This window comes from Balaenoptera borealis (genome assembly GCF_965194805.1).
Source record: "Balaenoptera borealis genome assembly, chromosome: 7".
Lineage (NCBI taxonomy): Eukaryota > Metazoa > Chordata > Mammalia > Artiodactyla > Balaenopteridae > Balaenoptera > Balaenoptera borealis.
The window spans coordinates 21,155,229-21,172,691 of record NC_138864.1 but is presented as its reverse complement, the minus strand read 5'-3'; the positions used below and the strand labels follow the sequence as shown (position 1 = coordinate 21,172,691).

The 17,463-nt window shown below is 38.4% G+C and overlaps 1 protein-coding gene across 1 annotated transcript in view; it reads right to left on the bottom strand.

Moving 5' to 3' along the window:
* NAMPT (nicotinamide phosphoribosyltransferase) overlaps window positions 1–17,152 on the bottom strand; it is a 38,290-nt gene extending 21,138 nt beyond the window's left edge. Inside the window, exons 1-5 of the mRNA XM_082399860.1 lie at window positions 17,007–17,152; window positions 16,299–16,457; window positions 7,610–7,766; window positions 5,208–5,311; window positions 2,885–3,013 (exon numbers count right to left, since the gene is read on the bottom strand). Coding sequence (XP_082255986.1) covers window positions 2,885–3,013; window positions 5,208–5,311; window positions 7,610–7,766; window positions 16,299–16,355 — 447 coding nt within the window. The 5' untranslated portion in view covers window positions 16,356–16,457; window positions 17,007–17,152. The remainder of the gene's footprint in view (window positions 1–2,884; window positions 3,014–5,207; window positions 5,312–7,609; window positions 7,767–16,298; window positions 16,458–17,006) is intronic.
* Between the last annotated feature and the right edge of the window lie 311 nt (window positions 17,153–17,463).

The window sequence follows — 17,463 nt, the reverse complement described above, 5'->3', positions numbered from 1 at the left end:
AAAGATAGAAAACATAATGTGAAAAACTCTAGTTGAGTTATAAAGGTAGAAGATTGACCTTACCCCTCGAAAAATGCCAGGGAAGGAGAGAAACAACTATGAGACATGGTGATCCTTCACATCACCATTTCCTTTTCATAGTCCAACAAAATCAGCTTAAATTATACTCTTAATAAAATCACTCCCCTTTAAAAAAGATCACTGTAGGTGTAAGCAAGGGAAAAAAAGGCAAGTTAGTTTGGGTTAATCCAAGGTCTAACAAAGTGGCCTTGTTGGAAACTTCTGTAAAACAGCAATTTGCCCACACAAATCAAGATAAAATTTTTAGCTGAAAACTAAGACTAAAGTAAATGAACCTGCAAGTTTTATTTAAGAAGTGTTCATTATAACGTTACTGTGCAGGATAAGGAATTTTAAAGAATAAGAAATGGTGTGGTATAGTAGAAAGGGGACTGGACCTACACTGTTAACTAGCCCATTCACCTCTCAGGGCTCAATTTCCTCATCTGTGAAATGAGGGCATTTGATCAATGTAATAGTTTTAAAGTCATCTTTTCTTTTTAACAGCAAAAAGGTATTGTTTTGTTTTTTTGGTTGGAAGAAACGGTTACGTTTAGCCCAATATGCTCATTCTTCAGCCCCTCATAAGTCTGAGACACCTCTGAAGAACACTTAGGCTCTCTTAAACATGTTTTGAAATCTGATTTGAGGACTAAGGTTTCTTCTAGCACCGATACTGAAATTGATAAAGCAATTCAATAATTTTAGTGGGTTTTAAAATTCAGTGTACGGTGAATCAAAGAATGTTATTAGTAACTTTGCACCGGGAATTCCCTGGCAGTCCAGTGATTAGGACTTAGCGCTTTCACTGCCCGGGTTCAATCCCTGGTCAGGGAACTAAGATGCAGCAAGCTGCGCAGTGCGGCCAAAAAAAAACCACACACACACACACAAACTTTACACATACTGGCAAAGGGAACTGGAAGGAATACTACTTAGTACTGTTATTTAAAATGTTTTAAATCAAAGATTTCCTGAAGAAAATCTCAAGTTTTTAAATAACAAGTTTGTTGGATTTGGTAACAGATTCCATTTATAAGGTGGTAAACTTGGGCTGGAGATGGATAAGAGGAAGATGAACCTCCTCTAACCCCACAGAGAAACCCACGCAAGAGGCAAAGTGACTCTGAGAAAGCGTCTTCCGGAGACCTGGTATTTAGATTACACACAGTTCTTTATAAAACATAGGATCTATCACAAAGGGATTGTTTCAGAACATATATTTTTGTGCCTTAGATAAAAATACCTACCAAGGAATGAAATTATTTAAATAATATATATTAGAATAGAAGGTAAACTCAATAAACAAATGAAAATAGGGAATTTTTTTTCTTCAAAATCTAATAGTATCATATTGGATTTTATGTTTAATAATTTTTAAACTAAAAATATTATTATATTTGCTAACAAGCTACTGCTAAGATGGCCATATATAAACTTTTTTACTTTATGGTTTTTTTAGTGAAATACACCAAAATACCAATTATTAAAACAGGTAGTTAAAAAAAAATTTTTTTTAAGGCTAGTGTTTTTCACTTTCTTAAGAGGATAAAGAAAAACATACATGAAAAGCAAGGCAGACTTGGAACTAGTTCTCTGCTAAACATCTGCTTTATGAAACTCCAATTCAACACAGGGGAAGAGTACTTATTGACTAAATCCTCAATCAGAAAACTAAAAAGAAAAAAAAGTGAAGAAAGGTGATTCACAGATGATGATTTTCAAAATAAGATTTATCTATTTGGGATCTTTTGGCACTGAACGTAAAGGATACACTAGATGATGTGGTTCAGAACTCTTCTACTCTTTTTATCATGCCTTCCCCTCAAAATAAAATATCTGCCAGTAAAATAGTATGAGGACTGTTAATAATATGTTTCCTTTTACTCTGAGTTCATGAGTTAATTCAAAGTTTTAAGACATAGCAGTAAACTATTTTAAATCTTTATTTTAGTTAATTGTTCACTGTTTCAGAGCCTGTTAGGCTACTATTAGTTGATGGCCCACCCAGAGTCTAAAAAGAAAGTTTTAAATTTCCTGTCAACTTAGCAAAAATGTATTTCAGAAATATTCCTGACCTCTTACTTTTTCTAAACTTTTTCCAGTCTTTATAAATGAACCTCAAATGTGTTATTTTATAATAGAACAACAAATTAGTTTAACCAATACATTAATAAGATATAGACTATTAATATCAAAGCGATGAGGCTGTGAAAACATGATTGCTTAAGTATAGATACCAGGAAAACAAACAAAAGCCTTGTAATATAAACTCACAGTCTATAATGTACTCTCCTTTTGAGATTAGAAATTAAAACAATCAGTGAATCTTGAATATATTTAAATGAGAAATACCAGGTGGTAGAGTCTAGGCCCTAAACTGATTAGATAAGAATAAAGAAAACAGTTACTAAGAAGTTGAACAAAATTCTTTTAGTCTAACTGGAACAGAATAGCCATAAAATGTCTTAAGTTACTAAAAATACACCTGTGCTGTTTTTGTAATCTTTCTCTATGATGGTATATATTTAGGATTGCAACAAATAAGATGGAGGCCAACTGAGCTTTAACAGTAATAATTATTTACAATTTGATTTTAAAATCTCAGAAGACTAGATTTTACTGGAAGGAAACTTAAAGATTATTTAGTCCAACTGTCATTTTATAGGTGAGGAAACTGAGGCCTGGAAAGGTTTAGTAAATTGTAGGAGGTTACATAACTTTATTGGTAGCATTTTTAAACTAGAATCCCAGTTGAATGGTTTTTACATCTACAACTAATGTTAAGTAAAAGTGAAAAGCAAAACAAAACAAAACAATTCACCTCAATCCAATTTGTAAGCCAGTAACACTCTGGATCTGTGTTTTCCACTGTGAAGAGAACATTTCCTCTGGGAATGACAGAGCCCTCAGGAACAGCTTTTACTTCTATTGGAAGATGCCCATCATATTTCTGGTAAGAGACAATAATGAAATTATTAATTCAACAGGTGGTATGCCATTACCTGTTTAAATAAGGTTCTTTATATTTTACAGAAGCTAAACTTACTGTCATAGAAATTGCAATTGTAGATCTTATTATATTGCTAGTAATCTGGTCAGAATATCCTTATCCTCCTGAAATAAAATTAGCTAAAATGATTAACAGTTTAGTACTAGCATTAATTTTTAAATTTTATGCTGTAAAAGTACTTCTGCTAAGAAAACTTGTCACTTGAAGAGAATTTCAAACTGATTTCAAAACAAAAAAGTTGTTTTCCTATTCTTTCCAAAAAAAAGACAAGAGTTTATTCCAACATATTCTAAGAGCACTACCTTTCTTCTAAGTAGGTCATTTTCATAAAAGAAAGGCTAAAGACTGAAAGATAAAATAATGGACTGCTATTAGAGAGCACAACAAAATGAATAAACAAAGTAAAAGAGAGCACTCCTTGCCAGTAGAAGAATCTTAAATAGGTTTTCTCTACACTGGTAGTAGACCTGACACCATTTTGGCAGTAGACAGACCAATCATAGGTATACTTTCTAGAGCTCTGGCAGTCAATATCCAAGTGCAATAATTCTCTCCCAAATTAGGCTGAGGATATATAGTGGCTACATGGTATGTTACTAGATATTTAATTACGCCTCCCCCTTTTTAAAGATAAAAGCTGTGGCTAACTTTTGGCTAGTAAGGTTTATTTATGTGATTTGGGACAAGGTAACTAGATAAAAAAAAAAATCATGTTAGAGGAGAAAGAATAATGCCTTAAAATCCTAGCTTGGATGCAAAAGCAGGTAGGAAACTGTGGGCAAGTCATTTAGAATCTCAAGGTCTCAGACTTCATGCTTGTAAAAGGGGTTACACAATATTATCTCTAGGGAATCTATGAATCCCTAAGATTCTCTGAATATAAAATAAAAATATTTACCACCCTGACCACTGAGAATTCTATTACTAAGCATAGCACTTAACTTACCTATAACTATAATCCTCACAACAAACCAAATGGGTTAAGTGTCAACCAAATGAGTTAGCCAACATAACCAAAATATGTTAGCCAACATATTTTACTGACCTTACTTAAGATATGGGAAAACTAGCAGTGTGCTTACTCAACTTCTTCAAAGACCAATAATTACCAAACAGTAAAATTCAATATTACGATATAGGCAGGAAGTTAAAGTATTTCTAATTACTTTGTGTTTGATAGTTTACAATGAAAAAGACATTCATTTTAAAGATAATGAACACTTAACATAGCAAGATGCCAATAGATCCCATTCCCAAGCTATCTTTGTAACAGAGAAAACCACCAGGGGACATTCAACACTTATGACTCAATTCCCATGTCTTTGGATGCCCAAAAGTTTAAGCAAGGAATCCAAACATGTTAGGTAGGAATATTACAGTACAATAAAGAATGAAAATTAACTTCATAGATTTGCACCAAACCATTCTTCTAACTATTCAGTAAGGGAAATGTCCTAGAAGTATTGCATAGTGACAGACTCACAGCATCTATTTTCTTAGATAATGTACAGTCCAGAAAATAGGCTTAAAATTTCAAATTGCCAAATAACCATGCCCTTTCTTAATTATAATGTATTTTCAAAGAAAGGATTAAATTACCTTTCTGAAAAATGCTAGTTATTTAAATTGTAATACATATTACAACAAATTACTTAGATATGCTATAGATTTTAGATACTAATGATGTGTTACCAGGAAAAAAAAAAATTAAACATTACCATTAACTTTTCACAAGAATGTCTAAATAGCCATTATATTTATAGGGTCACAGACAGAAAAGAGTTATAATTACAGTTGACCCTAGTACAATACGTGTGTTAGAGGCACCCACCCTCCTCTGTACAGTCAAAAATCCATGTATAACTTACGGTCAGCCCTCTGTAACTGTGGTTCCTCTGTATCTGTGGTTCTGCATCTGTGGGTTCAACCAACTGCAGATTGTGTAGTACTGCAGTATCTACTACTGACAAAACTCCACATGTAAGTGGACCCATGCAATTCAAACCTGTGTTGTTCAAGGTTTGAATACCTGTGCTGTGTATAGTCTAATCTTCTATTCAAATTCCACGGCAAGAAATTCTGAACTAAAAGCAAAACCAAAATACATAGGTCAAAACATGAAACCATTTTTTACCTCAAGAATGTAGTTCCATCCCTTTTCATTAAAGACATCGTCTTGGAAATGCTCTTTGTACACCTCTTTGGCTTCCTGGATCTTCTCTTTGGTCACTACTTTACCTAAAAAAATAAACATCTCCTGTTTACATTTCTAAAGGCATGCTGTGAGTTGCTGAGTTGTCATAGGATTAATGTCTCTAGCTATTTCGCCCATTCAGTGGATTAAAAAAACAAGAACTGGGCTTCCCCGGTGGCGCAGTGGTTGAGAATCTGCCTGCTAATGCAGGGGACAGGGGTTCGAGCCCTGGTCTGGGAGGATCCCACATGCCGCGGAGCAGCTGGGCCTGTGAGCCACAACTACTGAGCCTGCGCGTCTGGAGCCTGTGCTCCGCAACAAGAGAGGCCGCGATAGTGAGAGGCCCGCGCACCGCGATGAAGAGTGGCCCCCGCTTGCCACAACTAGAGAAAGCCCTCACACAGAAACGAAGACCCAACACAGCCATAAATAAATAAATAAAAAAGAAACAACAACAAAAAACCAAAAAAAACCAAAAAAAACCCAAGAACTGAGGTCAAATGATTCACCCAGAATCAACAGCAGAGTCAGAAAAGGAACTTGCACTTCTAACCACTCGCTCTAAGCATAAATGTTAATTTCTTATTTGAAAAGCAAATTTGCAAAAGAAGAGACTATTACATGTATAGTATTTTTAAAAAATCACAGTAATAAATTAACTTTTGGGAGATTTTTTTAAAATCTCTATTAATTTATACAGTCTTCAGATTTGAGAGTAAGCTTTTGATAGGTGGCTTTCCAGGTGAATCTGCTCACTTTATTCATAAAGGATGTCTTTGGGGCTGATAATCCAATAATTTTTACAATGCCTAAGTTTTTGCCCCCCAAATACACTTTTAGCTAACTTTATCTGTAAAATGAAGATAACAGTAGAGTACCTACTTTTAGAGTGGTTGTGAGGACGAAATGAGTTAAGACATCTGAATTAAAGCACTTAGAATAATGCTGGCCTATAACAAACAATATATTTTAGCTGTAATTAATAATAAATAACATTTTATAAAGTTTTTAAGCTGTAGAAAATTGAAGTGTGACATTAGTCTTTGGTAACTTTCTCTAAATAAGATCGCTAGTAAACTCATTTATAATATCTTGGGTAATCTTGTTGCAGTGAAGTACTTTGGATATCCAAGTAGACTTTCAATAGTATAACATATCTGAACTATCTGATCTTAAAATTGCCAAGGTTATAGAAAAACATCATTATCTGCATAAAATTCAAGTTATTCTGTATTCAATTCTGAGATTACTTTTATTTGAAAAGGTTAGAAATGAAATTTTCCAAAATGTATAAAAACCTTGGGAACTGTTTCCCCCCCCAAATACCATTACAAAATAAGACTAGAAATGGACTTTCAAATAACAAAGCACAGAAATTATTTCAGGGATTTTTTTCTTCTTTAAAATGCATTTGAGGGACTTCCCCAGTGGTCCAGTGGTTAAGACTCTGCCTTCCAATGCAGGATGCAAGGGTTTGATCCCTGGTCTGGGAACTAAGATCCCACATGCCATGGGGTGCGGCCAAAAACTTAAAAAAAAATGCATTTGAGACTAAGTCCACCGTTACAGGTAGTTTTGAAAAACAGGCCTTTAAGGTAAAACTGACTAGCAAAACATATTCTAATTATAATTGCTACCACAATTCAAAATGAGTTCCCAGGTCAGTAACAAATCCTTTATTTTGAATTAATGACTAAAGTCTATTAACAAACCAGATTAGCCTCAGAAAATTACTCACTTTTCTAAATTTATTCCCAGTCTTACTAGTTTTGGAAAATCTTTGTCATATTTAGAACACCAAGCACATACATCAAATTATAAAATTTAATGCTTTCAAATTAACATATTTCTAAAAATTCCAAAAGAACCCCTAAAGTAGTTAGGGTAATTAAATAAATATCAAACTAGGGCTTCCCTGGTGGCACAGTGGTTAAGAACCCGCCTGCCAAGGCAGGGGACACGGGTTCAAGTCCTGGACCGGGAAGATCCCACATGCCGCGGATAAATGAAGCCTGTGCGCCACAACTACTGAGCCTGCGCTCTAGAGCCCGCGAGCCACAACTACTGAAGCCAGCGCACCTAGAGCCCGTGCTCCGCAACGAGAGAAGCCACCGCAATGAGAAGCCTGCGCACCGCAACGAAGAGTAGCCGCTGCTTGCCGCAACTAGAGAAAGCCTGCGTGCAGCAATGAAGACCTGATGCAGCCAAAAATAAATTTAAAAAAAAAAATCAAAATTAGACTATTCAAAAAGGTACTTAAAATAATAATACAACAATATCGGAGGAAAACTATAATGAGGTATATAAAAGCAGTGTTTTAAACATATTAGGAAAAACAATACCTTTTAAGTACTTATTAAGAATGTACTGCAACCCATAAAATACTGTTTCCTCATATTTCACCTTCCTTATTTTGGAGTTTTCTGTCTTCTTTTCACGGCATTCAAAGTAGGAATAAACTTTGCTTGTGTTGGGTGGGTACTGTTTATAGTGAGTAACCTATATGAAAGAGAAAATACCTGAATTAGAAAATACCAGAAGAATAGAATGTAAATTATGATAAAAAGAGCCTGAAATTATTTAAAACCAGAGAAACTACACTTATTTGCTGTTGATCAGCTTCTTCTCCTGGCTATAAGGAATAAAAAGTAAGTATCATGCTTATTAAGATACTTTTAATAGTTCAGTATCTTAAATTCAAAACTGCAGGAGAGTATTAAATTTTATAAACAAACGGACTGAACTTAAGGAAGTACAAGGCCTCTAAGCTGGACACTTGGAAAAAAAATGCCAAGAAAGATCTCATTTACTCTTGGGGAACAGCCTTCATTCGGGAAAGAGAAGCAGCTGCCTGGGGGACAAACACATGATATAAAAGAATGAACTGAAAGCAGAATTTGGTACTGTTACTATTTAAGTGTGGAACTCTTGACAAGTCAATAGTCAATGACTTCTCACGACTCTCCTTCATCTGTATAATGAGGTACTGAAAATGACCCCTTCTAGTCTTCATAATGACACTGTGAAAACCTGGATGAAAGCAATAGCAGCAGCAGTGGAAAAAATATCCTGTTTTGTAATCTTTCTTTTTCTCAAATTACCTCTGAATTGGGAAATAAATGCCTATCCAGTGCAACATCAAATCCTTATGAATTTAAAGATATGAAGAGGCATTATCACAACTTTCTCTTCCATGAATTTGGGTAAGAGCCACTGTTGAATATTTTTCTGTTTTTGTTTTAAGAAAAAAAAAAAGCGAGTGTTCATTATAATGTGAATTTTATTATATTTTAATATGGTTACAACATTTTACCAATAAAAAATAACTGGAAGAATAGTGTATATTTTCCCATTTGAAAGAAGAGGAATAATAATGCCTTAAAGCTTAAGGATAGGGTGGTGAGTCAGGGTAAAGGTGGAATAAATCTTTGCAGACCAAGTTTCATGGATGACCACTGTGAACATAAACCATTTTTTCTGTTTAGCTCTGATCTCAAGTTTAGGAAAACTACTGTGTTCCTTGTTTGGCTGCACAATCTCAATCCTAGTAAAACTTGGTTTTAACCTAAAGAAACTTTGTGGCTTTGCACAAAAATTCTAAAACGAATACAGAGAGAGAAAAAAAAGTCACAAGTGTTTAAAATATGTTTCCTTTCTAATAGAAGCAACTTGCAACTCTATAAAAATAGCACCCTGATGCAGCTTATAGGTAATCTTGCAGGTGAATCTTTATGTTAATATGTGGTTTGATTGCCTAAGTCAGGTAAGAGAGCTGGAACTTTCTGTTTTGCTCAGGTACACATATCTATATACTACAAGGTATACGGAGGCCTCATCAAAATCTACAAGTATATGTCAGTTTTTTTAAAGTCAGAACCCAGGGACTGATACCAGGGTAAATTTAAGATTTAAGAAGTAGCTAAGTGAAGTAGCTAATACAGAATCCAGAGCAATTAAGTCCACTAGCCGATTCACTAAAATGCAAAAACATGTGTATATATGAACGATACCATAATAATAAATGACTACTACTTTAACTACTTAAGAAACTGATTAGAAAAAGATATCACCACTTGAAAATGTACCCAAGATGTATATAAAAACGAAAATGTCCAGTTTATAATCTAAATAACTCCAACTCCCTTAGTGGGAATAAGCAGTGAGGTGGAAGAAAAGTCAACCACGATGAAGTAAAATTTGAAAAAAGTCAGATTCATAGCTGTGTCTCAACAGTTACATGTGACCTTCTTTACAGTTCAGATACTTAATGGTGCATCTTTATAAATTTATTTTTCCTGTATCAGATTTAAAAGTATTAGAAGGCAAATGAATTATTTTCATCTTCTGAGTAGACCAAGCAGTCAAAAGCTGAATGGAAATTGTCCCTAAGCTATTTAACTCCATCTTGGTCTAAAAGTATATTAAAAAATTTCCATCATACAAATACAGTTCCTGTTCAGGACAATAATTAAATATGTTTATAATTTTAAAGCTTTACTTCAGTTGTATTCTTTAATTATGGTACTTAAAACCCTTGCATAAATATTCAGAATGCCTCTCTGAAAACAAACGTTATTAAAAATACAAAATTGTCTAGGCTTGATTAGAAATGAAGTATGACTTCTAAAATCTTCTTTGGAGAAACTTAAGAAAACTGTTTCAGAATTTAGCTAAAGAATCTAAGTCACGTAAGGCAAACTCTCTGGCAATTAACTGTGAAACGTAATTTACTATTAACTCCCTACTCACACCCAATATGTTTAAAGAGGAATAAAATAGTATTATTCAAATCTATTTATATTGGCATATACACATTGTTTTAATGGGAAAAAAATTTAAACAGAGCTTCTTAGTAAATATTTTCTAAGAATACAGCCAATAGATAATTCTAGTTTTGCTAGGTTTACTGTCCTCTTCATTTTACTTTCTGCTAAACTTATCACCCTGAGCCCCTTGGAACTTTCACCAGAAGATGAGATGCTATAGCAGAAATACAAATCAATAAACTGTTATTTTATAAATAGTTCATGCATTCACAAATATATACTCTGTACCAACTGTGTATCAGGCACTGTTTCAGATGCTGAGGATGGGGAAGTAAAATAGACTGACTAGCCCTTACTCTCATAGGGCTAGTGAGGGCTGAGAGATCATAAACAAAATAATTTGAGCTAGATGGATGCTATGAAAAATTAAAAGAAAATGATGGACCAGAAGGGGCCTGGGAGACTAAAGTGGAGGCCAAGAAGGCTTCTCTGAGATAGTAACATGTGAGCAAGGTCTAAATGACGAGGAAATAGGAAATATCTTGACTTCAGGGACAGAAGAGAATGAAGACCACTGTGGTTGGCGCTTAGAGAATGGGGAGGAGGTACATGGTAAGGTCAGAGAGAGAGAAATGCAGGGACAAGATCATGTAAGGCTCACAGGCTACCAAGGAGCTTGAATTTTACCTGAAGTGCAGTGGGAAGCCATTAGCATGCTTTAAGCTGGAGTGAATATGATCTGATTCACATTTGACAAGGATCAGCTTGGCAGAGATGGAGAATGGATTACGGGGTGACCAGAGTGGACACAGAGCATTAAGAGGCTATTGCAAAAGACTAGGTTAGGTGAGAGACCGGCTCAGTGTCTTTGGAGAAGTAGGCTGATAGATTAGATTTGGGAATAAAGAGGGGAAGGAATTAAGGATGTCTCCTAGATTTTTGGCTTGAGCAACTGAGTGAATAATGGTGCCATTTACTGAGATGGGGAAAGCCATGGAAGGACTGGGTAGGGAAATCAAGAGCTTAGTTTTAAATATGTTAAGTAAACACTAACAAAAAGTTTCATAATATGCAAAATTAAAGTGACCTGCCAAAAGGGAGCCCTTAAATCATGTTGTTTTTCAGCACTGCTTTGACTTACATCACTAGAGAAAATAGTTGTACAATAAATTTAAAATTATTTATAAGATGAAGAGAAAAAAACAAATTTCTCATAATATCCTCAGCAAACATTACCCCTAAAAATGTTTCCTCAAGTGGCACAGCCTTCCTGCAACTAACAGAGTACTGCCAGTACATAAATATATGTGTGGTAAAGAACAGAGGCACACAGAAAAATGTAGCTCTTCTAATAAAACTTAGCTTCACAGTTAGTTATGTGGTTGATTTACTTAATGAAAAAATAAGCTTCTAAAAACTGCAGTCCCAGATATACCTGTATAACAGTTCAAGAGAGGTATGAGAAATATTTAAGTTGCATAGAATCTTTCTGTGAGAGCGAAGTATAATTTTCTCCTGAGTTTCTCTAGATTTCCCATAAGGGTGACATGATAATATTTCCAAGAGCTTTCCTCCCACAATGGGATCACATGACCAAAGGCAACTACTACTAACCTCCTTTTACAGATAATCACAAGCCAACATTTTAACAACACCATGTGTATGGAAGAGCACATGGAATAACGGACCCAAAGTCACAAACTAAGCTATGTTACCTATGTAATATCTAAGGGCACTCATAAGAGGCACTTACATTGGCTAAGACTCTCTGCCTCTTCAAAGGTAATGTGCCAGAAACAGCAAAAATCATAACTGATTCTTTCCTCTTTTCAATATTATTCAAGATTTGTCAAGCCCTGGACTTCTGTTGCCCCAGAAAATAATTCATTGCTATTTGGCTTTTGAAGCAATAATAACTTCAAAATACAACTTAAGAATTTTTGGATTACATTATTTTGGTGAAGGGGATAAATTGTAAAACCAGCCATTATCATTATGCTGCCTCTTCCCTTAAATCAGGCAGAGTTCCCGGCAACTTGTACCTTTTTTTGCCACACCTTTAAGAGAGATTTCATAAACTGACAAAAAGGATACCAGTTTCTGGTATTTTTGTTTTGCAAGATACTCTACGATTATTACTGACCTAATCCAATCTTCCTATGAGGTATGTTCATGATTTACATACAGGATTTTATTTCTGTTGCCTGGGTTTTTCCTATAATTTATAATATAAAACTTACTGGAAAAACTCTGTCCTAAGAATGAACAGGTACTCTCTGACATACAAACTGCAGCAGGGCCACATGTCTCACAAGGCTTAGGCTGCCGCTGTGACCATACTTAAGTGCCTGTTCAGAAGCGGTGAAAGAGAAGCAACTATGAAAAATAGGAACAGCTCAGAGGAAGACACTGCGTAGCTAAAAGTCCAAGGCAGGACTAACTTGCCCATAAGATTCTCATTTATCCCCAAATCTTTTCCTCCAAAACGCCCCAAATTAAGATTTGTTATTCCGCTACGAATGAGGAAGCAAGCTCTTTTTTAAAAAAAAGCTAACTTGGGTGCTTAATCATCATACATGAATTATACAGCCTTTTATAACTTTTCTAAAATCAACTTTCACCCATCTTAGATTGTAAGGGACATGTTTCGTATTTTATAATATCTAGTAGGCCTCCAATATTTATGCATGAAAATGTGCTGAGTTCTAGATAACCAGTTTTAAATGACCTTTTGAGAAGCAACCCACACTGGACAGCACATTTTATAACTAACGTGTGATGTGGTTTAAACTATAAATTGCTTAGGGATTACTTTCTTGTGCTATACATTATTTTTTTCCAACTAGGGCTCAATTGACAACATCATCCATTTTAATCTGCTAACAGGTAAAATGTTCAGAAATGTTAAAATGATTCTCTGCTGTAGTTTGTTACAAACATTATCTACATAGGAGGGGAAGGAAGAATGGAACAGAAATGAATCTTTTAATGATCCGGTTATACAGAAACTGATCAATGGCTATCCCAGAAATAAGTGAAAAAAATGACCTGTCTCTTTTATAAAAAAACATGCCAAATGCTTTTTAAGCACTGCAATGGCTAAGGCCAGCCCAAACGCACCTTTCTCTAGCTGGCCTAGCACAATGTAAATATAACACAGTAGATAATTTTCCTTTAAACCATTTTGAAAACATAAATGGTTAACACTTAAGTGTCCTTTTCATTTGTAACAAGAACCCAGGATAAAAATAGAAGAAACAACCACATTCACCTATTTCCTTAGTTCATCAATATGTATAATAAAGTATGAGATTACAGAAATGAATATGCATCTTAAATGCCTCTCCTTTGGCCCAAATTGTCCCGATCCCTCTGGAAAGGATACAAGTGAAAACAAAATTCCCACATGTTGTCATGCGCTTGGACACTATCCCATCTACTTGCAAAACACCTTTCTATAGTGCCTAGACAGCCAATTATCCTTGCTTCAGTTCTAGAAAAAATAAATCAACAATATTCTGCTCTCTTCCACCAATACATCTAAAGCTGTTAGCTACCTACTTTAACTGGCCAACAGTATGCAAGTACTGATAAGGATATGCATGTAACATTCTCATGTAATTTCCTAATAAAAGTGTAATTTCACCACTTCTAGACTCAAGATTACCATTTCTGTCTCCTCTTCATCTAAGAAGATAAAAAGCCGAAAATGATAAACAGGCTATAAGGACCACTAAAAGTGTAAGGAAAATGAAACTTAAAAGACTAAATTGTGAGTCTGCAATACACTACTTATTTTACTGTACTGCTGTAAACCACTGGTATAAAACATATCCTGACTGAATCCTCTTGAGGGTTTTTTTGTGGGGGAGGGAGGGAAATGAAATATCTTACAAAGATGATAATCTTCTTAAAAGGTTTTATATTCGAAAGGGGATAACATACACCAGTCTGACTTGCAAATTGACAGGAATAAACTTAATTAAATAGATGCAAATTCTGATAGTGTAGTTAAGAATGCCTTGCTAGCAGATTAGAAAACTTTAAGGTAACCACTCTTACCTTTCATCCCAGGAAACTGATGTTAAAGCAATTTACATTCCTTATATATAATGGCTAGAGGAACTACAAACCAAAGAAGCTTACACACTGTTTTGTAATGGTTAAACCATTTTGAAAATATAAATGGTTAACCCTTAAGGGTCCTTTTCATTTATAACAAGAACCCAGGATAAAAACAGAAGAAACAACCACATTTACCTATTTCCTTAGTTCATCATTATGTATAATAAAGTATGAGATTACAGAAATGAATATTTATTTATTTAAATTTATTTATTGTATTTATTTTTGGCTGTGTTGGGCCTTCGTTGCGGTGCGCGGGCTTCTTATTGCGGTGGCTTCTCTTGCTGCAGAGCACGGGCTCCAGCAGCTGTGGCTCGTGGGCTCTAGAGCGCAGGCTCAGTAGTCGTGGCCCACGGGATTAGTTGCCCCGCTGCACGTGGGATCTTCCCGGACCAGGGCTCGAACCCATGTCCCCTGCATTGGCAGGCGGATTCTTAACCACTGTGCCACCAGGGAAGCCCTGAATATATACTTTAAACGTCTGTTTTGTTTTTAAAAGTTGAACCAATCAACCTCCGTTTACATTTCCCATTTTCAATAAAATAAGTTACTACATTAAAAAATTTGAAAATTATTTTAAAGATTTAGTTAAGGATAAAGTTCTAGAAAACTATGCATGAGACCATTCTAAAATCACTATTAAAAATACTCAAAACACTATAATTGAACTAAGAGACCACAGAGGAGCACAAGTAAAAATATCCTTGATAGCACTATGATATCCTTGCAATTGTGTAGATTTCCACTTTAAAATTCCATTTAAAAGACCACTTGTTAAAGAAACCTGGTTCTACTTTAAATAATAACCCACCTAAACTATCATAAGTAGAATCTTAAACCAGCTGGGAAGGAAAGTTCAACAGAGAACTTAAGTAAAATAGGATTCTCCAAAATACTTTACTGGAAAATTTAAGAAAAAACAAAAAGCAACAAAAACCACAACAAAAACCAAAATCTGAAAACATTATGCTTTAATCACTATATTCTAAACTACGATGCTGCTCAAGTAAAAACGAACATTTATTCTGCGAAAGTGGAGTTTCCAGTCTGACATGTCATCTTTTAGGTGTCCTGCCTAACAAAACTTGTTAGCAAAGTATAATCCAGTTTATTTCATATAATTTGGAAACTAGGGGAAAGGATATTTGCCGGATTTCTCTTTAATCACTTTTCCCTTTACAAATGTGAGTTTCAAATAAAATTAACGGGTCAGCTATACATGCAAGCGTCCAATAGCCATAGTAAGAGAATGTTGTGTCGCTTCTCTCTCAACAAGTTCTCCAAGGTTAACTACAGTTCATTTAACACCTCGTGTTTCACTTTCCTTTTCACAGAAATCTTGTAGTGGTCCTAATGGAATAAGGGCAGATCGGCCTTTCCAACAAGAGATAAGGAGCGTGAGTGATCACCAGGAGCAAAGGAGTTTGAAACGGAGCCCAGTGGAGTGGGACGGGGAATCCAGCAGGGCTACCAGGGACAGATAAGTGTCCTCCGCACCCGGGCCACAGGCAGAGGAACGTGGCTGGCTGCTCTGGCACCCCTACTAGGGCTTCGCCCGCCCGTTCCTCGGGAAGGGGCGTACCTGCCGGCTAAGGGGTGAGCGCGCTCGACTCAGCTCCGCGGGGGAAACCCCACTTCTCAAACCCGGCTCAGTCTTTCCACCGTGGAACCCAAGGAGCCGTTACCTAACTGACCCGCTCCTCGGGCGAGCCCTCGCCCAGCCCAGCCCGGCCCGGGGCCAAAAGGCCGCGCTCCTGCGGAAGACGTGAGCTCGGCCGGTGACGCCCCAGCCACCCCGGTCGCCGGCCCGCTGAGCCGAGCTGAGCCGCCCCGAGCCCCGGGCAGCGGGCGCGCGGCACCAGCTCGGGCCCGCCTCAGCCCCTCGCCGCGCCCCCCCCACAACCACGCACCCACCAGGCCCCGCCTCCTGCCGTCTATCCCTCCATCCCTCCTCCATCCGCCTCCTCCCCACTGCGGCGCCAGCCTCACCTGCCCCTAGTCGCCGCCGCCGCCGCCGCGCCTTCCCTCGGGGCCGCCTCGCGCCACGACCCCAGCCCGGCCGCCCCTGCCCCGCAGCCTCGCGCTGGTCCCCGACGCGCCCTCTCTTCCTCCGTCACCTGCCCCCGCCCCGAGCTTCTACCTTGTACGAGTCGGTGGCCAGGAGGATGTTGAACTCGGCTTCTGCCGCAGCATTCATCTCGGGCCGGAGTGTAGGGGCCGCGCGCCGCGGTCTGCCCGGCGCGGCTGCGAGGAAGGAGAAAAATGGGCTTCACCGCGCTCCGTTGCTTAAGTCACCGCTCTGTCGGAGGGGGTGGGTGAGAGGAGGGGGAAACGGAGCTGGGAGGAGGGACCAGAAGAGGGCGGGCCTGGGAGCAGTGACGCGGCGGGGGAGGCGGTGCGCGCGCTCGCAGTCTAGGGACTCCGGCGGCCTCCTCACCCCGGCTCCCCGCCCCCGCCCCATCGCCCAGGCAGGGACGCGAGGGGCGGGGCGCGGCCGCGCGTGCGCGTGCGCAGCGCGCAGGGGGCGGGGCGGGTAGAACGTGAGGCACGCTCCCTTCTCGGAGTCGCCCATCCCGGGAAGCCTGAGGCTGCGGGGCCGCCCCGGCCCGTGACCCGGGCGCCGGCTTGGCTTTCGTTTCCCTGCCCGGCGCAGTGGGGCGGGGCCGGGAGGGGGCGTTCCCAGCCTCGCCACCTCTGCGATTAGCCGGTTCGCCCGCCCCGCTGGCACCTTCCTATCCTACCCAGTCCTGGCCCGTTTTCTGAGTCCTCTTGAAGTCACGCCATCCGGCTAGGGGCCCAAGGAGCCTCCCTCTGCCCGTCTCCCCGTCCCCCTCGCGCAGTTACTCACCTTTGTCTCTGGCTCGGATTAAGGATCGAGCCTTTTGCCTCCATCCCTCGTGTCCCTCCTGGTCCTCCTAACCCTCGCTTTAAAATCTGAAGAGCTGCGGTGAGGAATAGGTCTGGGGGGCCCCTTTAATCTGACGCATCGACTCCGCTTTCCTCCAGGGCTATGGCTGAGCTCTTGATCCTCTGAGGATGTTTAGACTTTCCCCGAGAAAATAGCCTGCGCCCAAAGTCGGGGGTTGAATTCAATCCTCACAGATAATCAGAGGACAAGACCTAGTTGAATCTAATATTGCCGAGAAGTAAACGGCAACGAGCCAAGTCCTTGACAGGATGCGAGACTGACTTTAGTCATCGTTGTAATCGCTCAATCTTGGGAAACGGGTTGGCAACCTGGAAATAAAAAAGCGAGTGAAACGACGTCGGATGACTTCAGCCAAATGCGGACCACGCATTTGCGC